The 24432-nt window shown below is 33.4% G+C and overlaps 1 protein-coding gene across 2 annotated transcripts in view; it reads left to right on the top strand.

The window, feature by feature from the left end:
* LOC100378499 (uncharacterized) overlaps nt 1–23818 on the top strand; it is a 55923-nt gene extending 32105 nt beyond the window's left edge. The window contains exons 23-32 of one of the 2 annotated variants that reach the window (XM_085492214.1): nt 1771–1875; nt 5616–5726; nt 6162–7361; nt 16116–16466; nt 17154–17201; nt 18805–18894; nt 19563–19746; nt 21580–21743; nt 22912–22966; nt 23628–23818. In XM_085492214.1, the coding sequence (XP_085348340.1) occupies nt 1771–1875; nt 5616–5726; nt 6162–7361; nt 16116–16466; nt 17154–17201; nt 18805–18894; nt 19563–19746; nt 21580–21743; nt 22912–22966; nt 23628–23652 (2333 nt within the window). In that variant the 3' untranslated portion in view covers nt 23653–23818. Of the gene's footprint in view, nt 1–1770; nt 1876–5615; nt 5727–6161; nt 7362–16115; nt 16467–17153; nt 17202–18804; nt 18907–19562; nt 19747–21579; nt 21744–22911; nt 22967–23627 lie in introns of both variants that reach the window. The other variant, XM_085492213.1, reaches the window with a different exon arrangement.
* The last annotated feature ends 614 nt before the right edge of the window (nt 23819–24432 follow it).

Here is a 24432-nt window from a genome sequence, read left to right as displayed (position 1 = left end):
GGAAATTTTTGAAAGTGCATGTATTCTAGGCGAGTGTACCGAGTAGACAATATAAGTAGCGCCCTCTAGTGTTGATGTTTTCTGAGGTCAAAATGATTGGTGAAAGTACAGAAAAACTATGTTTAATAGGGTAGTCCCTAATTCAACTTACCATTTTCTGAAACTGCTTAAATTAAGCCGATAAAACGAAGCCCGGCTTCAAACCATTCGATTGGATCAAAGTAGGTGAAGTTTACCCCATTACCTGCTGAAGTCAAAATGAATCGTCGTCATCAGTTGACGTGTTAAATCTGAAAACTGTGTATTTTCCGTACACCGTACATGCATCTGTATTGCTCTCAATACATGTACACAGATCTTGTCATAAGATATTTATTCTACCAAGAAATTTTAGAAAAAGTCAAATTAAATTAGAACACATTTACAAAAAATTTCTCAAAAAATTTTTTTTTAGATTGACGTCTACAGATCAAACCAATATTAACTTTGTGAACAGCCTTTGGTTCACTTCTCTACATCACTGGTTAATTCGTCAATAAAGAGCCCGATTTAAGGTCATAAGCCTAGGGATCTCCACATGTAAAATCTGGGAAAGTAACGGGTGGGCAAATACCCAATGACCACCTCAGAAAAGAATTTTTTTTTTAACATTGTAACCATGTTACTATCCTCGTAAAAATATCCAAATTAAATCTTTCTTTCACCATGCCGGCCCAGGGGGAATATTACGTCTTATTGGAGAAAAAAAATTGCAAAATGAGTCATTATTGATTCTCACAACACTTTTACAATAGCACATTCAAAAAAATATGCACATTTCATTACAATATGATTACATACCGTCTGAATTTCATGGTGTGAAAATTATTAGGCTCTGTGTGGGGAAACAGTTGAAGGCAAGATCTTTATCGTTTTTCTTCGTTGTGATATGTTTCCGATCGCACACAAACTCTCGTGCAAAGCAATTTTCGTCATGATGTTTTTCAGCAGGATTTGAACTGAAACAACATCCTCTGACCTAACAGGTCAAGTCTGTCATTAGCCAATCAAAATTCTGTGTCATACAGACGAAATTTTCCGGAATTCTTTTTAAAGAAATGCAGAATTGAATTAAGGCGATGTTAAAGGTAAATTAGCACTGATGTCAACGAAAACAAAATGATTCCATCCCCCCTCCAAAAAACTGATGATTAGCAATTTTCGAACAGTAAACTGAGTGTGGAGGAAGTAGTTAACACCGTTCACTGTCGCCAAAAGGTCATGGTGAAGGACAGTTTACCCGTTCACACCCCATTCATGATAGTCTAAATGGACACTGATTACTCGGAAAAATAAAATTATGTCCAATGATCCCAACGTGGCGGTTACATTTTTTGGCACCAGTCAAAGAGATATAGATTACTTCAGTATTGCAACATTGGGTTTATACTTAGTAATAACATAACAGAAAGAGTGGGAACCATGTTGTGTTGTTCGCCATGCACTCTGAAATTAAGTTTTTTTTCATAAAAGTAAGAACCAAATAGCCCTTTGTCAAAAAAAGAACTACTGTACCAATCATGATTTTTATGCAATGAAACACAATTTTTAAATGCATATTTTAATAAATTTTAACCCATTGTCGGTGCCCGGTAAAAACTCCCTGGGGCGATAACCGAAGATGCCCTCAACTCATTAAATGTCTAAAAATAAGGGGTGGAAGGGGCTTATGACCAGGGAAGTACAGTAATATGTATTCTCATTCTCATTCTCATCTTGATCTTTACTTAGGTTCTGGATTCACGTTTACGCCTTCTATAGGCAGCACATCTTTTTCTTTTGGAACCACTGTCAGCTCTGCTAAACAAGACGACAAGAATGCTAAACTTCAAAAAGGTACTTTTGGGTCTTGCTCTCTTTCTTGTATACTGCCACTTACTTTTACTCAGCTCATGTTGATGCAAAGAAAACAATGTCATTTGTTTTTGTTGCATTTTTAGAAAACCAAAGGTCAGTCAGAATTTCTGTTTGTCGTATAAAGATTTGAAAATGATTTTTTTCCCCCTGGGCGGTTGAAATTTTAATGCTTTGATTGAGGGAACTGTTTTTAAACAAAAAAAAAATAGTGACAAGTGCAAGAAAAATGAGAATTTAATTTTTTCTGTCTGATGTTTATAAGTTTTTTTAGCTCCGCTGTCGACTTTGTTGAGCGGAGCTTATATGAGTGTTTGTCCGTCGTTCGTCGTCGTCCATCGTTCATGTCAATGTTTTACTTTTTCGACTTCTTCTTGAAAACTTCAAGCCTGAATGCTTTGATACTGACACTGCACAGACCTGATAGTTTTTATGGTAATATCAGTACATATAATTACCTAATTATCATAATTAATTAATTTTCAGCTTTTGATATAAGTAGCGAGCATTACATTTCAATGAAACTTGGTACTTACATACTCAAGGACTATGCAGAGATTGATTGTTTCAGATAAATATTTGTGCATATTAATCACCTAATTTGCATAATTAACCAAGTTTAAGCTTTTACACTGATATCTAAAGTACCAATTATTCCATTTCAATGAAACTTAGTACAAAGATGCTCTAGGACAATGTACAAACCTAATTAGTTTGGGGTAAAAATCTGTTCATATTAATTCCCTAATTAGCGTAATAATTCACAATTTTTTGGTTCTAATCACATTTCAATTAAACTTGGTACATAGATTTTCTGTTACATTGCACAGACCTCATTAGTTTTACACTAAAATCTGTTCATATTAATTTTCTGATTTACATAATTAGTTTTCAGCTAAGTAATTCCGAATTCAATTTAATGTGTTACAATACTCTCAGCACATGGGAGTTCTTTCTAAGCTTTCTTTGATTCAACTTCTTCTTGAAAACTACAAGCCTGAATGCTTTGATACTTGGTGTATATGTACCTTGGGTAGACCTCTCTTAGATTTGTTCATTTTGTAATGATATCTTTAATTCTCTAATTTTGGTGAATATTTTTGTCATTTTTGGTAAAAAGTGATATTTTCGACTTTTTGTTGAAAACCGCAAGTCCAATTGCTTTGATATTACATATATAGGTACTACATGTGGTTCTAACTCAGATTTGTTCATTTCATGATGATATCTTCAATTCTCTAATTTTGATGAATATTTTTGTCATTTTTGGTAAAAAGTGATATTTTTGACTTGTTGTTAAAAACCGCAAGTCCAATTGCTTTGATATTACATATATAGGTACTACATGTGGACCTCTCTCAGATTTGTTCATTTTGTCATGATATCTTTAATTTTCTAATTTTGGTGAATATTTTTGGTAAAAGTGATATTTTCGACTTCTTGTTAAAAACCTGAAGTCCAATTGCTTTGATATTACATATATAGGTACTACCGGTACATGTGGTTCTAACTCAGATTTGTTCATTTCATGATGATATCTTCAATTCTCTAATTTTGATGAATATTTTTGTCATTTTTGGTAAAAAGTGATATTTTCGACTTCTTGTTGAAAACCGCAAGTTGATTGTTTTGATACTATATATATTGTTCGTTTTCTAATGATATCTTCTGTTTTTTAATTCAAATGTGCATTGCTAACAGCGGAGCTATCTCAGCCGAGAGGCTGCTTGTTGGTAAAAAGGGATATTTTCAACTTCTTGTTAAAAACCGCAAGTCCAATTGCTTTGATATTACATATATAGGTACTACATGTGGACCTCTCTCAGATTTGTTCATTTTGTAATGATATCTTTAATCCTCTAATTTTGGTGAATATTTATGTCATTTTTGGTAAAAAGTGATATTTTCGACTTCTTGTTAAAAACCGCAAGTCCAATTGCTTTGATATATTATATACATAGGTACTACATGTGGACCTCTCTCAGATTTGTTCATTTTGTAATGATATCTTTAATTCTCTAATTTTGGTGAATATTTTGTCATTTTTGGTAAAAAGTGATATTTTCGACTTCTTGTTGAAAACCGCAAGTCTGATTGCTTTTATATTACATATATAGGTACTACATGTGGACCTCTCTCAGATTTGTTAATTTCGTGGTGATATCTTCAATTACTTAATTTTGATGATTATTTTTGTCATTTTTGGTGAAAAAAGAAAATTTTTGAATTCTTGTTGAAAACAGAAAGTCCCGTTGCTTTGATACTATACATATTGTTCATTTTCTAATGATATCTTCTGTTCTTTAATTGAAATATGCATTGCTAACAGTGGAGCTATCTCAGCCGACAGGCTGCTTGTTTTAAAATGCAGCCAATAAAAGAACTTTCACGTCTATGTATGTGCTCATTGCTTACCATCTTAACAATGTTCTTTGAATTCTCCCACAAGACAAGATAAAACACAGAGACATATGTAATTCTCCCACACAGGGCCAGAGTAAACACAGACATGTGTAATATTCCCACACAGGGCCAGAGTAAACACAGAGACATGTGTAATTCTCACACACAAGGCCAGAGAAAACACAGACATGTGTAATTCTCCCACACAGGGCTAGAGTAAACACAGAGACATGTGTAATTCTCCCCACACAGGGCTAGAGTAAACACAGACATGTGTAGTTCTCCCTCACAGGGCTAGAGTTAGCAGAGACAGGTGTATTTCTCCCACACAGGGCTAGAGTAAACACACAGACATGTGTAATTCTCCCCACACAGGGCTAGAGTAAACACAGACATGTGTAGTTCTCCCCCACAGGGCTAGAGTTAGCAGAGACAGGTGTAATTCTCCCACACAGGGCTAGCGTAAACACACAGACATGTGTAATTCTCCCACACAGGGCTAGAGTAAACACACAGACATGTGTAATTCTCCCACACAGGGCTAGAGTTAACACAGACATGTGTAATTCTCCCACACAGGGCTAGAGTTAACACAGACATGTGTAAATGTGTGGGGGATACAGGCCAGAGTAAACATTACAGATTGTTTTCATTCATTACACATATGTTCTATATGTTTATTGAAATGTTATGTAGAATTCAATTCACATGTTATTTGTCATGTAAATTTTCAGATCCATAAAATGCCACAGTTGTCGCATGTTCATTATGTGGCATTATATGGCGGCAATCCATAGCATTGCCGTTTTATGCATATGTATAATTCAGTAAAATTCATTAGCAATTGTGGATGTTGTGGTAACTTGTGTTGGTATTATTTATGAATTACCTCCCTAAGCTTTATCTAATGTGAATATTATAAACTATTAACGTTAAGTTTGGACAAACAAAAAAGTGACATTTGTAATATTTTGACTAGGATTAGTCATCGTACATGATCAAAACAATGTAATTAATTATTGAATCTTATTCTCGTCTGCACACATTTGTATCTTTGGTAACTTGATTTACTGTAAAATACTTTATTTTTGCTTGGAATTTATTTTCGCTGTGGAGGTGATTCATTGAAAATAAAATCCAGCAAATATGTTTTTTTTTACTATATTTTACATACAACTCAGTCAAAAATCAGTGAAAATAAATTCCATACAAAACACCCAAAATGACTTTTCAGTGAAAATTAATTCCAACTAAAATAAAGTATTTGACAGTAAATGTACATTTGTAAGCTAAGTGCTATTTGCTTTCTTTTCTCAAAGATACCATTGGAACAAGTTCCGTGGAGGTGGAAAACATCACACCTCCAAAAACGCCACCTGTCACTGCGCCTCAAAACAAGACTGCCACACCCGGTGCTTTCTTTTTTGTAGGTGAGGTCAATTTCTTTTTCATTTTACCTGCCGTTCCCGGTTCCAGATATTTTTAGTTTCTATATAAGCACATAATAGGATTAAACCGTCTTTTACTTGAAAATAATTCCTGCAGGAATTCCCTGTATGTTTATTGAGTTTCTGTATTGAGTTTACAATGGTAAATACTCACAACTATTTGAATGAAAAATTGTTGCCACACTAACACTTTTATATTTTGACTATTCGGTGGTCAAATTTATTCTCTATTTTGTCTACGTTTTCATCAAAATCTGTTACCAATGAGAAATTATGTCCACTTGGTTCAAATCACCAAAAAAAATGTAGAAAAATACATGGAAATGTGCAAAATGTTGTGTTAAATGTTGGTCAAGGGTTGAAGATACAATATTAAATTTGTTTATTTTTTCTCAATCATTTGTTATATGGTTGCAGGTCAGCCTGATTCTACTGCTGGAAGTGGTATCGCCGAAGTCAGTACTACTACACCTGCAGTCACTGCTGCGACTGGTTCCATTCTATCAGGGAAACCTGTAACAGCATTTGGAAAACCACCTACTGCAACAGTAACAACAACTTCAAGTGCAGTAACTGCTGCTCCATCCACTAATACTGCAGTCCCAGAAACAGTGGCTGCAACACCAATAGTAGTACCCACACAACCGTCTTCCCTGACAGCGGTTCAGCCCTCATCAACCATATCTGCTGAACCACCAATAGCACTACCCACACAGCCGTCTTCACTGACAGCGGTTCAGCCCTCAACAACCACATCTACTGCAACACCAATAGTAGTACCCACACAGCCGTCTTCAACGACTGCGGTTCAACCATCATCAACCACAACTACACCAACGCCTGACGCCAGTGATGCAGCTGCCAAGAAAACAATATTTGGAAATGTTCTTTCAACTCCAAGTACTACGCCGGAGGTGACATCAACAGTAACAACAGAAGTCGCATCAACTAGTCTTTTTGGTACTAGCACCACTACAAAATCCACTAATGTTTCAATTGCAGGTTTGCTTGGTAAACCAACACCTGCAACTATGACTAGTATAGTTGGTCAATCAACAACAACGTCAACTGGAACTGTTCCTTTTGGCCAACCACCAACATCAACTGGCACTGTTCCTTTCAGCCAGTCAACAACAACTGCACCAGTTACCAATGTATTCGGACAAGCAGTTCCAACAACAGCAGCCAAGGCAGATGGTGGCGTATTTGGTCAAACAACAACTCCTACCATATTTGGCACATCCACACTTGGCAAACCAACGACTTCTCTGGCCACCACCACCACCACCACCACTGCAGCCAGTACAGCACCAACTTTGTTTGGTTCATCGTTTGGCCAAACAACCACTTCTGTGGCCTCCACCACCACCACTGCAGCCAGTACTGCACCAAGTTTGTTTGGTTCATCGTTTGGCCAAACAACCACTTCTGTGGCCTCCACCACCACCACTGCAGCCAGTACTGCACCAAGTTTGTTTGGTTCATCGTTTGGCCAGACAACCACTTCTGTGGCCTCCACCACCACTGCAGCCAGTACAGCACCAAGTTTGTTTGGTTCATCGTTTGGTCAGACAACCACTGCTACTTCTTCAGCCTTCGCACAACAAGGATCTACTGGTAAGTGATTAGTTAGATCTTAAATTATTTATCACAAATGTCATATAGCAGTTCTGTGCTTACAGTATCAGTTACAAATATTACCTTATATGGTAGTTCTGTGCTTATAGTATCAGTTACAAATATTACCTTATATGGTAGTTCTGTGCTTACAGTATCAGTTACAAATATTACCTTATATGGTAGTTCTGTGCTTACAGTATCAGTTACAAATATTACCTTATATGATAGTTCTGTGCTTACAATATCAGTTACAAATTTTACCTTATATGGTAGGTCTGTGCTTATAGTATCAGTTACAAATATTACCTTGTATGGTAGTTATGTGCTTATAGTATCAGTTACAAATATTACCTTATATGGTAGTTCTGTGCTTATAGTATCAGTTACAAATATTACCTTATATGGTAGTTCTGTGCTTATAATATCAGTTACAAATATTACCTTATATGGTAGTTCTATGCTTATAGTATCAGTTACAAATATTACCTTATATGGTAGTTCTGTGCTTATAGTATCAGTTACAAATATTACCTTATATGGTAGTTCTGTGCTTATAGTATCAGTTACAAATATTACCTTGTATAGTAGTTCTGTCCTTACAGTATCAGTTACAAATATTACCTTATATGATACATGTAGTTCTGTGCTTATAATATCAGTTACAAATATTACCTTATATGGTAGTTCTGTGCTTCTAGTATTAGTTACAAATATTATCTTATATGGTAGTTCTGTGCTTATAGTATGAGTTACAAATATTACCTTATATGGTAGTTCTGTGCTTACAGTATCAGTTACAAATATTACCTTATATGATAGTTCTGTGCTTATAGTATCAGTTACAAATATTACCTTATATGGTAGTTCTGTGCTTATAGTATCAGTTACAAATATTACCTTATATGGTAGTTCTGTGCTTATAGTATCAGTTACAAATATTACTTTATATGGTAGTTCTGTGCTTATAGTATCAGTTACAAATATTACTTTATATGGTAGTTCTGTGCTTATAGTATCAGTTACAAATATTACCTTATATGGTAGTTCTGTGCCTATAATATCAGTTACAAATATTACCTTATATGATAGTTCTGTGCTTATAGTATCAGTTACAAATATTACCTTATATGGTAGTTCTGTGCTTATAGTATCAGTTACAAATATTACCTTATATGGTAGTTCTGTGCTTATAGTATCAGTTACAAATATTACCTTATATGGTAGTTCTGTGCTTATAGTATCAGTTACAAATATTACCTTATATGGTAGTTCTGTGCTTATAGTATCAGTTACAAATATTACCTTATATGGTAGTTCTGTGCTTATAGTATCAGTTACAAATATTATCTTATATGGTAGTTCTGTGCTTATAGTATCAGTTACAAATATTACCTTGTATGGTAGTTCTGTGCTTATAGTATCAGTTACAAATATTACCTTATATGATAGTTCTGTGCCTATAATATCAGTTACAAATATTATCTTATATGGTAGTTCTGTGCTTATAGTATCAGTTACAAATATTACCTTATATGATAGTTCTGTCCTTACAGTATCAGTTACAAATATTACCTTATATGGTAGTTCTGTGCTTATAGTATCAGTTACAAATATTACCTTATATGGTAGTTCTGTGCTTATAGTATCAGTTACAAATATTACCTTATATGGTAGTTCTGTGCTTATACTATCAGTTACAAATATTACCTTATATGGTAGTTCTGTACTTATAGTATCAGTTACAAATATTATCTTATATGGTAGTTCTGTGCTTATAGTATCAGTTACAAATATTACCTTATATGGTAGTTCTGTGCTTATAGTATCAGTTACAAATATTACCTTATATGATGGTTCTGTCCTTACAGTATCAGTTACAAATATTACCTTATATGGTAGTTCTGTGCTTATAGTATCAGTTACAAATATTACCTTGTATGGTAGTTCTGTGCTTATAGTATCAGTTACAAATATTACCTTATATGGTAGTTCTGTGCTTATAGTATCAGTTACAAATATTATCTTATATGGTAGTTCTGTGCTTATAGTATCAGTTACAAATATTACCTTGTATGGTAGTTCTGTGCTTATAGTATCAGTTACAAATATTACCTTATATGATAGTTCTGTGCTTATAGTATCAGTTACAAATATAACCTTATATGGTAGTTCTGTGCTTATAGTATCAGTTACAAATATTACCTTGTATGGTAGTTCTGTGCTTATAGTATCAGTTACAAATATTACCTTATATGATAGTTCTGTGCCTATAGTATCAGTTACAAATATTATCTTATATGGTAGTTCTGTGCTTATAGTATCAGTTACAAATATTACCTTATATGGTAGTTCTGTGCTTATAGTATCAGTTACAAATATTACCTTATATGGTAGTTCTGTGCTTATAGTATCAGTTACAAATATTACCTTATATGGTAGTTCTGTGCTTATAGTATCAGTTACAAATATTACCTTGTATGGTAGTTCTGTGCTTATAGTATCAGTTACAAATATTACCTTATATGATAGTTCTGTGCCTATAGTATCAGTTACAAATATTATCTTATATGGTAGTTCTGTGCTTATAGTATCAGTTACAAATATTACCTTATATGGTAGTTCTGTGCTTATAGTATCAGTTACAAATATTACCTTATATGGTAGTTCTGTGCTTATAGTATCAGTTACAAATATTACCTTATATGGTAGTTCTGTGCTTATAGTATCAGTTACAAATATTACCTTATATGATAGTTCTGTCCTTACAGTATCAGTTACAAATATTACCTTATATGGTAGTTCTGTGCTTATAGTATCAGTTACAAATATTACCTTATATGGTAGTTCTGTGCTTATAGTATCAGTTACAAATATTACCTTATATGGTAGTTCTGTGCTTATACTATCAGTTACAAATATTACCTTATATGGTAGTTCTGTACTTATAGTATCAGTTACAAATATTATCTTATATGGTAGTTCTGTGCTTATAGTATCAGTTACAAATATTACCTTATATGGTAGTTCTGTGCTTATAGTATCAGTTACAAATATTACCTTATATGATGGTTCTGTCCTTACAGTATCAGTTACAAATATTACCTTATATGGTAGTTCTGTGCTTATAGTATCAGTTACAAATATTACCTTGTATGGTAGTTCTGTGCTTATAGTATCAGTTACAAATATTACCTTATATGGTAGTTCTGTGCTTATAGTATCAGTTACAAATATTACCTTATATGGTAGTTCTGTGCTTATAGTATCAGTTACAAATATTATCTTATATGGTAGTTCTGTGCTTATAGTATCAGTTACAAATATTACCTTGTATGGTAGTTCTGTGCTTATAGTATCAGTTACAAATATTACCTTATATGATAGTTCTGTGCTTATAGTATCAGTTACAAATATAACCTTATATGGTAGTTCTGTGCTTATAGTATCAGTTACAAATATTACCTTGTATGGTAGTTCTGTGCTTATAGTATCAGTTACAAATATTACCTTATATGATAGTTCTGTGCCTATAGTATCAGTTACAAATATTATCTTATATGGTAGTTCTGTGCTTATAGTATCAGTTACAAATATTACCTTATATGGTAGTTCTGTGCTTATAGTATCAGTTACAAATATTACCTTATATGGTAGTTCTGTGCTTATAGTATCAGTTACAAATATTACCTTATATGGTAGTTCTGTGCTTATAGTATCAGTTACAAATATTACCTTGTATGGTAGTTCTGTGCTTATAGTATCAATTACAAATATTACCTTATATGATAGTTCTGTGCTTATAGTATCAGTTACAAATATAACCTTATATGGTAGTTCTGTGCTTATAGTATCAGTTACAAATATTACCTTGTATGGTAGTTCTGTGCTTATAGTATCAGTTACAAATATTACCTTATATGATAGTTCTGTGCCTATAGTATCAGTTACAAATATTATCTTATATGGTAGTTCTGTGCTTATAGTATCAGTTACAAATATTACCTTATATGGTAGTTCTGTGCTTATAGTATCAGTTACAAATATTACCTTATATGGTAGTTCTGTGCTTATAGTATCAGTTACAAATATTACCTTATATGGTAGTTCTGTGCTTATAGTATCAGTTACAAATATTACCTTGTATGGTAGTTCTGTGCTTATAGTATCAGTTACAAATATTACCTTATATGATAGTTCTGTGCCTATAGTATCAGTTACAAATATTATCTTATATGGTAGTTCTGTGCTTATAGTATCAGTTACAAATATTACCTTATATGGTAGTTCTGTGCTTATAGTATCAGTTACAAATATTACCTTATATGGTAGTTCTGTGCTTATAGTATCAGTTACAAATATTACCTTATATGGTAGTTCTGTGCTTATAGTATCAGTTACAAATATTACCTTATATGATAGTTCTGTCCTTACAGTATCAGTTACAAATATTACCTTATATGGTAGTTCTGTGCTTATAGTATCAGTTACAAATATTACCTTATATGGTAGTTCTGTGCTTATAGTATCAGTTACAAATATTACCTTATATGGTAGTTCTGTGCTTATACTATCAGTTACAAATATTATCTTATATGGTAGTTCTGTGCTTATAGTATCAGTTACAAATATTACCTTATATGGTAGTTCTGTGCTTATAGTATCAGTTACAAATATTACCTTATATGATGGTTCTGTCCTTACAGTATCAGTTACAAATATTACCTTATATGGTAGTTCTGTGCTTATAGTATCAGTTACAAATATTACCTTGTATGGTAGTTCTGTGCTTATAGTATCAGTTACAAATATTACCTTATATGGTAGTTCTGTGCTTATAGTATCAGTTACAAATATTACCTTATATGGTAGTTCTGTGCTTATAGTATCAGTTACAAATATTATCTTATATGGTAGTTCTGTGCTTATAGTATCAGTTACAAATATTACCTTGTATGGTAGTTCTGTGCTTATAGTATCAGTTACAAATATTACCTTATATGATAGTTCTGTGCTTATAGTATCAGTTACAAATATAACCTTATATGGTAGTTCTGTGCTTATAGTATCAGTTACAAATATTACCTTGTATGGTAGTTCTGTGCTTATAGTATCAGTTACAAATATTACCTTATATGATAGTTCTGTGCCTATAGTATCAGTTACAAATATTATCTTATATGGTAGTTCTGTGCTTATAGTATCAGTTACAAATATTACCTTATATGGTAGTTCTGTGCTTATAGTATCAGTTACAAATATTACCTTATATGGTAGTTCTGTGCTTATAGTATCAGTTACAAATATTACCTTATATGGTAGTTCTGTGCTTATAGTATCAGTTACAAATATTACCTTGTATGGTAGTTCTGTGCTTATAGTATCAGTTACAAATATTACCTTATATGATAGTTCTGTGCCTATAGTATCAGTTACAAATATTATCTTATATGGTAGTTCTGTGCTTATAGTATCAGTTACAAATATTACCTTATATGGTAGTTCTGTGCTTATAGTATCAGTTACAAATATTACCTTATATGGTAGTTCTGTGCTTATAGTATCAGTTACAAATATTACCTTATATGGTAGTTCTGTGCTTATAGTATCAGTTACAAATATTACCTTATATGGTAGTTCTGTGCTTATAGTATCAGTTACAAATATTACCTTATATGATAGTTCTGTGCTTATAGTATCAGTTACAAAAGTTACAAATATTACCTTATATGATAGTTCTGTGCCTATAGTATCAGTTACAAATATTATCTTATATGATAGTTCTGTGCTTATAGTATCAGTTACAAATATTACCTTATATGGTAGTTCTGTGCTTATAGTATCAGTTACAAATATTACCTTATATGGTAGTTCTGTGCTTATAGTATCAGTTACAAATATTACCTTATATGGTAGTTCTGTGCTTATAGTATCAGTTACAAATATTATCTTATATGGTAGTTCTGTGCTTATAGTATCAGTTACAAATATTACCTTGTATGGTAGTTCTGTGCTTATAGTATCAGTTACAAATATTACCTTATATGATAGTTCTGTGCTTATAGTATCAGTTACAAATATTATCTTACATGGTAGTTCTGTGCTTATAGTATCAGTTACAAATATAACCTTATATGGTAGTTCTGTGCTTATAGTATCAGTTACAAATATTACCTTGTATGGTAGTTCTGTGCTTATAGTATCAGTTACAAATATTACCTTATATGATAGTTCTGTGCCTATAGTATCAGTTACAAATATTATCTTATATGGTAGTTCTGTGCTTATAGTATCAGTTACAAATATTACCTTATATGGTAGTTCTGTGCTTATAGTATCAGTTACAAATATTACCTTATATGGTACTTCTGTGCTTATAGTATCAGTTACAAATATTACCTTATATGGTAGTTCTGTGCTTATAGTATCAGTTACAAATATTACCTTATATGGTAGTTCTGTGCTTATAGTATCAGTTACAAATATTACCTTATATGATAGTTCTGTGCTTATAGTATCAGTTACAAATATTACCTTATATGATAGTTCTATGCCTATAGTATCAGTTACAAATATTATCTTATATGATAGTTCTGTGCTTATAGTATCAGTTACAAATATTACCTTATATGGTAGTTCTGTGCTTATAGTATCAGTTACAAATATTATCTTATATGGTAGTTCTGTGCTTATAGTATCAGTTACAAATATTATCTTATATGGTAGTTCTGTGCTTATAGTATCAGTTACAAATATTACCTTATATGGTAGTTCTGTGCTTATAATTTCAGTTACAAATAGTACCTTATATGGTAGTTCTGTGCTTATAGTATCAGTTACAAATATTACCTTATATGGTAGTTATGTGCTTATAGTATCAGTTACAAATATTACCTTATATGGTAGTTCTGTGCTTATAGTATCAGTTACAAATATTACCTTATATGGTAGTTCTGTGCTTATAGTATCAGTTACAAATATTACCTTATATGGTAGTTCTGTGCTTATAGTATCAGTTACAAATATTATCTTACATGGTAGTTCTGTGCTTATAGTATCAGTTACAAATATAACCTTATATGGTAGTTCTGTGCTTATAGTATCAGTTACAAATATTACCTTGTATGGTAGTTCTGTGCTTATAGTATCAGTTACAAATATTACCTTATATGATAGTTCTGTGCCTATAGTATCAGTTACAAATATAACCTTATATGGTAGTTCTGTGCTTATAGTATCAGTTACAAATATTACCTTGTATGGTAGTTCTGTGCTTATAGTATCAGTTACAAATATTACCTTATATGATAGTTCTGTGCCTATAGTATCAGTTACAAATATAATCTTATATGGTAGTTCTGTGCTTATAGTATCAGTTACAAATATTACCTTATATGATAGTTCTGTGCCTATAGTATCAGTTACAAATATTATCTTATATGGTAGTTCTGTGCTTATAGTATCAGTTACAAATATTATCTTATATGATAGTTCTGTGCTTATAGTATCAGTTGCAAATATTACCTTATATGATAGTTCCGTGCTTATAGTATCAGTTACAAATATTATCTTATATGATAGTTCTGTGCCTATAGTATCAGTTACAAATATTACCTTATATGGTAGTTCTGTGCTTATAGTATTAGTTACAAATATTACCTTATATGGTAATTCTGGGCTTATAGTATCAGTTACAAATATTACCTTATATGGTAGTTCTGTGCTTATAGTATCAGTTACAAATATTACCTTATATGATAGTTCTGTGCTTATAGTATCAGTTACAAATATTACCTTATATGGTAGTTCTGTGCTTATAGTATTAGTTACAAATATTACCTTATATGGTAATTCTGGGCTTATAGTATCAGTTACAAATATTACTTTATATGGTAGTTCTGTGCTTATAGTATGAGTTACAAATATTACCTTATATGGCAATTATGTGCTTATAGTATGAGTTACAAATATTACCTTATATGGTAATTCTGGGCTTATAGTATCTGTCACAAATATCTTAACAGTGTGATTAAGTTACTAAACGTATATGTAAATGAAAGCTATAATGTATTCCAGTAACTTTGCATAATACTATATAGCAATTTTTTATTTGCATATTGGCTTGTATAATACAATATATACTAATCCTATATTTGCATATTGGATTGTATAATACCATATATGCTAATTCTAAATTTGCATATTGGCTTGTATAATACCATATATGCTAATCCTATATTTGCATATTGGCTTGTATAACACCATATATGCTAATCCTATATTTGCATATTGGCTTGTATAATACCATATATGCTAATCCTATATTTGCATATTGGCTTGTATAATACCATATATGCTAATCCTATATTTGCATATTGGCTTGTATAACACCATATATGCTAATCCTATATTTGCATATTGGCTTGTATAATACAATATATGTTAATTCTATATTTGCATATTGTCTTGTATAATACAATATATGTTAATTCTATATTTGCATATTGTCTTGTATAATACAATATATGCTAATCCTATATTTGCATATTGGCTTGTAAAATACAATTTACGCTAATCCTATATTTGCATATTGGCTTGTATAATACAGTATACGCTAATCCTATATTTGCATATTGGCATGTATAATACCATATATGCTAATCCTATATTTGCATATTGTCTTGTATAATACCATATATGCTAATCCTATATTTGCATATTCCTATTTGCTCTGTCACCCATCTTTTCATACAGGTGGTTTTGGCCAATCGTTTTTTGGTAACTCTACACCGTCAGCATCAACAGCAAGTAGTGGGTTATTTAGTCAATCTGCTAGTGGTACTTCTACGTTTGGACAGTCGTCTACTTCTGGGTCACTATTCAGCCAACCAACAACAGCTGCCTCCTCTTTTGGCCAGACTGGGTTCGGACGACCAGTGACAACAACAACAGCAGCAGCAGCGACAACAACTAGTAGTAGTGGTGTTAGTTTCTTTGGCAGTGATGGAGGTGGTTTGTTCGGCGGCCTTGGTGGAAAACCTAGCGCCGATGCCGCTAATAAAAATCCATTTGGTAGTGCTCCAACAACTGGATTTAGTACAACTCGTAAGTACATGTACAGTGAAATCAACTGTTGTCTTCTCTCTATAAACCAGCATAAATTCGTTATTATATTAAAATGTTGATCACGGTCTGTAACCTATGTAAAATCACATTAAAATTAATAAGGAAAGTGTAGAAAAATATCTTCAAAATGTTGTACCAGATTTATGATAGAAAAAAATTGAAAATATATATTAGGTGTGCAGGTTTTTTTCTATAAAAAAATGAACAAGAGGGGGGGGGGGCACACACAGGCGATCGACCTGGAAACACCATATCAAAAGGTTTCTGCGCCGTTTTAATGGTGTATCTATCGCCATTGAAATATTTTTGGAGTAATTTTTGTGTATTTGGTGTCCAGACACATTGTCAGCTATATATATATTTGAGAAAGATTTCATGTTGTACGTCAGCACGGAAGTGCACGGCTCAAGAAATATGTTTATGACTTGAAAGCTCAATCCGCAATTCGGTAAGAGGGCGCCAGCTGAGAGTATCAGGGCGCTGCACCCCTGTTGCCCGGTTTAGAAAAAACTCTGGTGTGGGAATTTTCCTGCATAAACTGACTCATTCTGTGTTGTTCCAATAATTTGCAACATACTGTATTATAATAGTGTGACTGTAATTATAAAGTGATTGTATTTCAGGTTCGTAAATTGTGTTTATTTATCTTTTCTTCTATTTGCACAGCTCAGTCTCTGTTTGGTAGCCAAGGAGCCAAAGAATTCAACACTGGAGGTGAGTAAAACCAAACTAATCAGGATGGCAGAGCAGAGTTGTTAGTCCCCGTTCAGACGCAGTCCGAAAACGGGGACTTATGTTTTTACCTCCGTGTGTACGTGCGTGCGTGTGTGTGTCCATGCGTGTGTGCGTGCGTGTGTGCGTGCGTCTGTGCGTGCGTCCGGACCTGTATCTTAGAAATGCCTGGACCAATCACAATCAAACTTCACACATACATCATACATGATATTATACATATGCACGTCAATTTGTTTCACGATCTGATTCAACATGGCCGAATGGCGGCCATTTTTGTGCTAAAAATCATCAAAATCAAGCATTTCTCGGCTGTTTACAGATGGATTTTGTTCAAACTTGGTATATACATTAGACATTATAGGACCTTGGTGCACATCATTTTGTTTTACGATATGATTCAAGATGGCCGAATGGCGGCCATTTTTGTGCTAAAAAATCAACCATTTCTTGGTATATACATTAGACATTATGGGACCTTGATGCTAATAATTTTGTTTTTCAGATAAGATTCAAAATGGCCGACTAGCGGCCATTTTGTATTAATGAATGTGGTTCTCGTGCCATATCTCTGACTTGCTTTCACTGATTATGTTCAGATTTTAAATACTCATTATACATCATGTCATAGATAGACAGATATATTGGTTTGATGATCCTATTCAAAATGGCCAAATGGTGGCCTTTTTTTTTGCTAAACAATCATTAAATATCCAGCATTTCTGGCGTTTATGGATGGATTTTGTTCAAACTTGGTACATATATTAGACATTAAAGGTTCCTGATGCACATCATTTATTTTTTAGATCGGATTCAAAATGGCTGTCTGGCGGCCATTTTGTTTTAATGAATGGGCTTCTAGACCCATATCTCCGACTTGTTTTGACTGATAATATTTCCAAATTTTAAATATTCATTATACATCATGTCATAGATAAATAGATACATTGGTTTAACTATCCTATTCAAAATGGCCGAATGGTGGTCATTTTTGTGCTAAAAAATATCAAGCATTTATGGGTGGATTTTGTTCAAACTTGGTACATACATTAGACATTACGGGTTCCTGATGCTCGTCATTTTATTTTTCAGATTGGATTCAAAATGGCTGACTGGCGGCCATTTTGTTTTAGTGATTGGGCTTCTAGAGCCATATCTCTTAAATGCTTTGACTTATTATATTTAAATTTTATATGTTCGTTATACATCATGTTATGGCTGATTTTGAATGCTGTTCCAGAGCAATATCTCTCAATATGGACAAGTACTTGTTTGACGATCAGATACAAATGTCAATCATTTTAATGTTTAAAAATCATATTCCTGACATGGTTATATTCCAGCTATATTACTATAAACAAAACTATATATCTTAAATTTGATAACTAACTGGGACTGTGCCATGCATGGCTTGTTTATATGTGTGATTGTTTGTTCAGCACCTGTCCTTGTTATCAACAAGTATACAAAATGTAACTGTTCTTGGAAACCATCAAATCTTATTTGTTAATTTTATAATGATAATTATTAGTGATGGAAAATTATGTCTTTATGTGTTCTATTTTATATTTTCTGATCAATCCAGGATTCAGTGTCGGCAGTTCAGGATTTAGTGGTGGCGGAGGTGTAGCAGCAGCTGGATTTGTTGGTTTTTCAACTGGACAACAGTCACCAGGTACCACTACAGGTAGCATTGGAAACCATTGTGCATGTTATATAGTTTAATTTGTTTGTCATATTACAATAGAAATTATACTTTTATCAATTATTTTTTTCTATATTTATAAAAACATTTATTTTCTCTGCCAATAATGGCTTTCCTGTCAGATCAAAGATCTGTGCATGTAAACTGTGAGACAAACTCGTAATTTAAACAGAAATAGTTGTTTATCCTAAATCTTTAAAGATCCAACACTCCCATCAAACATACCAGCTGTGTAGAATGTAAAAGATGTACTCTTTATGTATAGCTAGGTTTTCTTTGTTAGATTTTCTTGTCACTTTTCTAACCTTATTTTGCAAGTTGTATTATAATCAATTGACTTCTGCTTATTACCTGGTATATGTATGTGCTTGAAATAGAGGAAGTGGTTGCGAGCAAAGTGTTAAATATGACGTTTGTTTCTAATACCTTCACTGAGCATTGTGTATTGTGATTAATTTTTTTTTTGACGATCTTGATTCAAACAAACAAATACATAACCAAAAAAATAGTGACAGATGTAGTGGTGTTGAAATAATTTTGTAATGAACTTCCTTATGTTTCATACCAAATCACTGATAAGTCTCAGCATTTTAAGTTAAAATTGTCATTATTGCTTATTTTGGTTTTGTATACTGTAGGTGCAAGCGGCTTTGGTGCAGCTCCCGCATTTGGTGGTTCATCTCAATTTGGAGCAGCTCCGGCTTTTGGTTCTGCATTTGGTGCCACCCCTAGCTTTGGAGGAGGTGCTACGTTTGGAGCTGCAGCTTCTCCGCCATCAGTATTTGGAGAGAAGAGCTCCACGGTGACTGGTGGTTTTGCAAGGTGAGTTTGTATTCCTTGACACAAATGTTACCATTAATTATAACAATTGTATATTTCTCACAATCATACCCCAAAGTATACATGAAAGCTGTACGACAATTATATCGACTTACGCATAACACACTTTGGGATATTCTCATGAATATCATATCTCTGTTTGGATTAATAATTTAGTGAGAGATATGAACTTAAAATGCCAATCGTTGTTTTTCAAATGCATTCTGAAATGGGACTTTCTTTCCTTCACTACCTGTATACTGTAGAATACTTTATTTTAGCTGAAATTAATTTTCGCTGAAAAGACTTTCTGGGTGTTTTTGTATGGAATTTATTTTCACTGATTTTTGACAGTTGAATGTAAAATATAGGAAAAAAAGGTCTATTCGCTGGATTTTACTTTCACTGAATCATTAATTTCAAGCGAAAATAAAATATTTTACAGTTGTACATCTGTCTCCAATGTAAACAATATGAAGTTTTCAAATGTGACATAAATAACGTGGTAGTTAAGTTAAAACATTATTCACTTGCTTTTGCTGTTCACACCTTGATGAACAAATTTTATTTGAAAAAAATCATATTACCTTATATGACAAAGTCCGAAAACGGGGACTAATAATTTGGTCTCCGTCCGTCCGTGCGTCCGTGTGTCCTCCGTCCGGAGTCATATCTCAGAATCCCTTGGACCGATTCCGTTCATTCTTTGCATGTGCCTAGTACTTTATGTGGGACATATGCACATGCAGTGGTTTAGCGATTCGATTCAAAAAGGCCGACTGGCAGCCATATTGTTTTTTGAAAATGTTGTATTTTGGACATGCTTTGTCAGTTTTCATTCAAATTTAGTACATAGATCATACCTGTTAGGATACATGTCCCCGACCGTCCGTGAGTTCCTGAGTCTGTCCGTCCGACCGTCCGTGTGTCTGTCTGTCCGTGCGTCAGTCTATCCAACGTCATATTTCAGAATCATGTGGACCGATTCCATTCATTCTTTGCATGTGCCTAGTACCTTAAGTGGGACATATGCACATGCAGTGGTTTAGCGATTTGATTCAAAATGGCCGACTGGCAGCCATCTTGTTTTTTGAAAATGTTGTATTTTGGACATGCTTTGTCAGTTGTCATTCAAACTTGGTACATAGATTATACATGTTAGGATACATGTCCATGATACATTTATTTCGCAATTGGATCAAAGATGGTCGACTGGCAGGCATCTTGTTTTTGTTTTTTTATGCGGTATCTTGGACGTGCTCTGTCAGTTTTCATTCAAATTTGGCACATACATGTACTTTATACATGTTAGAATGCATGTCCATGACAATTTGTTTCAAAATCTGGTCAAGGATGGCCGATTGACAGCCATCTGACTTTTTGGCCTTACTACTATATTTCCACAATTAATGTACCATTTTCATTTGTATTTGGCACATACATCATACATATCAGTGTGTTTCATAATCAGATCAAAGATGGCTAAATAACGGCTGTTTTTATTTTGGCCATATTACTATGACACGAAACACGTGTTTTGATGTAAATAAACAATCTGTTGTATACACCACTTGGAACTCAAGTTTCAAGGACATGTTTGCAACAACCCCTCCGCTTTAATATGACGAGCACAAAGAGAACTTGACAATAAAATATTGACAAATTCAAGGACCAGAAATAGATTAGTTAGTTGCTTTTCTGCCTGGGCTTCTGACATAAAGAACTCTGAAACTTGTGCAAAAATTCTCCTGTTGATCCAATTTTCTTCTTTTGCTGATTTTAATGCAGACAGACACTATGTTCATGTCTGTTTTATATTTTCCGTTTTTCCAACAGTTTGGCCAGTGATAATTCCCCAACGTTTGGTGCCTTAGCTCAATCTCAGAATACATCACCTACATTCGGTAGCATCGCTGCAGTGTCTCCGAATACACCAACATTTGGATCCCAAGGTGCCCAGGCATCTGGCTTTGGGAGCTTTGCTAGTCCAGGTTTTTCAGGTATAGTTTAACAAATCTTTTATAATCACTATCTATAATTTGTGACTGGACCAGTGATGTCGTAATATTGTTTCACATTTGTTTAATTTTTGTCCTTTCCGATGGTGAAAATAGAAGAATAAATTCATTTTTTTTACCTGTACATGTTCAGAAATGACTGAACATTTTGTTTTTTTGATCTGATCAAAGATGGCAAACCATCCTTGTTATTATCATATATAGCAACACTGTATTTGCATATCCAAGATGGCAAACCATCCTTGTTATCATATATAGCAATACTGTATTTGCATATTCAAGATGGCCAACTCTCCTTGTTACCATATATAGTAATACTGTATTTGCATATTGACTTATATAATACCATATATAGCAATACTATTTTTTCCTATCCAAGATCACCAATTTTTCTTGTTACCATATATAGCAACACTGTATTTGCATATCCAAGGTGGCAAACTCTCCTTGTTACCATATATAGTAATACTGTATTTGCATATCCAAGATGTCCAACTCTCCTTGTTACCATATATGGTAAAACTGTATTTGTATATCCAAGATGTCCAACTCTTCTTGTTACCATATATAGTAATACAGTATTTGCATATCCAAGATGGCCAACTCTCCTTGTTACCATATATAGCAATACTGTTTTTGCATATCCAGGATTGCCAACATCTGTCACCATTTGAGGACACAAATGAGGACAAGGAAATTCAATGAAACTTTTAAACCAATTAGTATGCATGTGTAACCCATCATGTCCTACCTTTGTTGGAATTCAAACAAAATTAGTCAAAAGAGTGTAACAAAAGTACATGAGAATAGAAAGGTGGCTGCGAGTGAATCAAATCACTAAACAAAATGATGTGGCTCAGTATACCACCATGTGTAATGTTAATACCAAATTTAAATGAAATTGGACTGGGTATGAGTGAGATACTGTTGTTGAAATGTAGTTTTTTGGTGCTTTTGGAACTAAAATTACAAAGTTATGCAAAAAATATGTATTGCCTTTATACAAACTTTGAGGGATGGATACAACACAAAACATACCTCCCTGTTTTAGACTACTAAAAGCATTATAAAAAAAGTATATGAAAATGTCTGCTCCAAAATTAGTGCAGGGATAATTATGGGATATAAAGTTTTGGTTCTTTCATTGCAGGATCTGGTGCATTTGGAGGAAGTCCAGCTTTTGGGGGACAACAGCAGCAACAGGCGTAAGTCTTTGCATTGTTGTTTTATTCCTGACATCACCTTCAAGGTGGTGTTCGTTGTGCTGCGCATTTCTGAATTTCATGTAAACAAACAATGTATTCTACATGCATTATATACGTTATCTGAGACCCATGTCGAACATAACACATTGTGACGATTGTGCTTATAAAGTTTGGGTGAATGCTCTGTAACCCTTTATTTGAATTTTAAACAAACAATGTATTTTACATGTATGCAGCGTTGCTTGGGACCATAGTAAACACAACATGGTCATAAGGTTGTCAGTAACAGGCGGTCATCATGCCACGCATGTGCGACATTTGTGATGATAAACTTCGATTTTCCCACAATTCAATGCGCTCTTTTAATGAAACTCACAAGTGCGTGTTTTGACCTGGACGCAACGTGCACTAATTACTGCCAGCTACTTCTTCGTTACCTTCCAATCACCAAATCAAATTACATAGTTAAACCTTAGTAACGTCTCATTGGTCTGTGCAACAGTCACCATCTATCATATTAGTTCCATATCTCACGCATGCAAGGTACGACAATCATCGCTCTTTAAAGTTTTTTTTTATGATGATAAGGTTATGTTATGTTTTTGTTTTTTTTGTGAATTGCTTAGTGTGCATAATAACTATGTTTTCTTTTTTGTTTCAGAAGCTTTACATCTCGTCGTCTCTAAAACTTTCAAGATTATACGAAGATTTAGTATCAGCTTCTTTTATGTTACAATGCTTTCACAATTTCTTCATGATTTATCAAATTCTAAGAAAAACTACATAAATTTCTTTGCATGCTTGTACCAAGTTTATTTTCTACATAAAATTACATCAATTATTTCATATCAATCTGTGTGTCAATTGTACTTCTTCATGAACCACTGGCTCTTCCTGGCAAATACCATGAGAGTCCCGGTGAAAATGACGGTCATTGTACATACACCAGTCAGCTCATCTGTCCTAAATTTTGAGTCAGTCAAATTGTCGGTGTTTCAAATTTCTTCCAGCCCTAGTCTTAGGATTACACAATCCTGTTCTTTCACACTGTACTAATGACCACGAGGGATAATTTCCAGTGCAGTCAAAACATGTACACAAGGCGAAATTTTATACGTTGAAAAACAAACTGTCAACAAAGAAGCTGCTCTCTGATTTGTCTGACTGTCAGGGTTGGGTAGCCAATCAGGCACAATCTTGTTAGTAGCTTTGAATTGACTTTTTGTGTTTTACAGTCAAAGTACATGTATGCAAATAGTGGTTGTTCCGCCATGGTGATTTCTGTGTCATACTTTGATGTTGCATATTAAATTATATAAATTCTGTGTCGGAAATGTCAGTCAGTGTTTGACCTAGAAGTACTGGAACAACAGTGTCTTTAGGAAAACAGTTTTATGAGATATCTAACTTTCTCAAATTTGATTGAGATGTTAAGTTTAATGTGCAGATAAGAACCCAATCTCTCC

This window comes from Saccoglossus kowalevskii, chromosome 17 (genome assembly GCF_978046115.1).
Source record: "Saccoglossus kowalevskii chromosome 17, keSacKowa6.1, whole genome shotgun sequence".
In the NCBI taxonomy this organism is placed as follows: Eukaryota; Metazoa; Hemichordata; class Enteropneusta; family Harrimaniidae; genus Saccoglossus; species Saccoglossus kowalevskii.
Note: the sequence above shows the minus strand (reverse complement) of the source record. Positions and strands in the feature narration are given on the sequence as shown.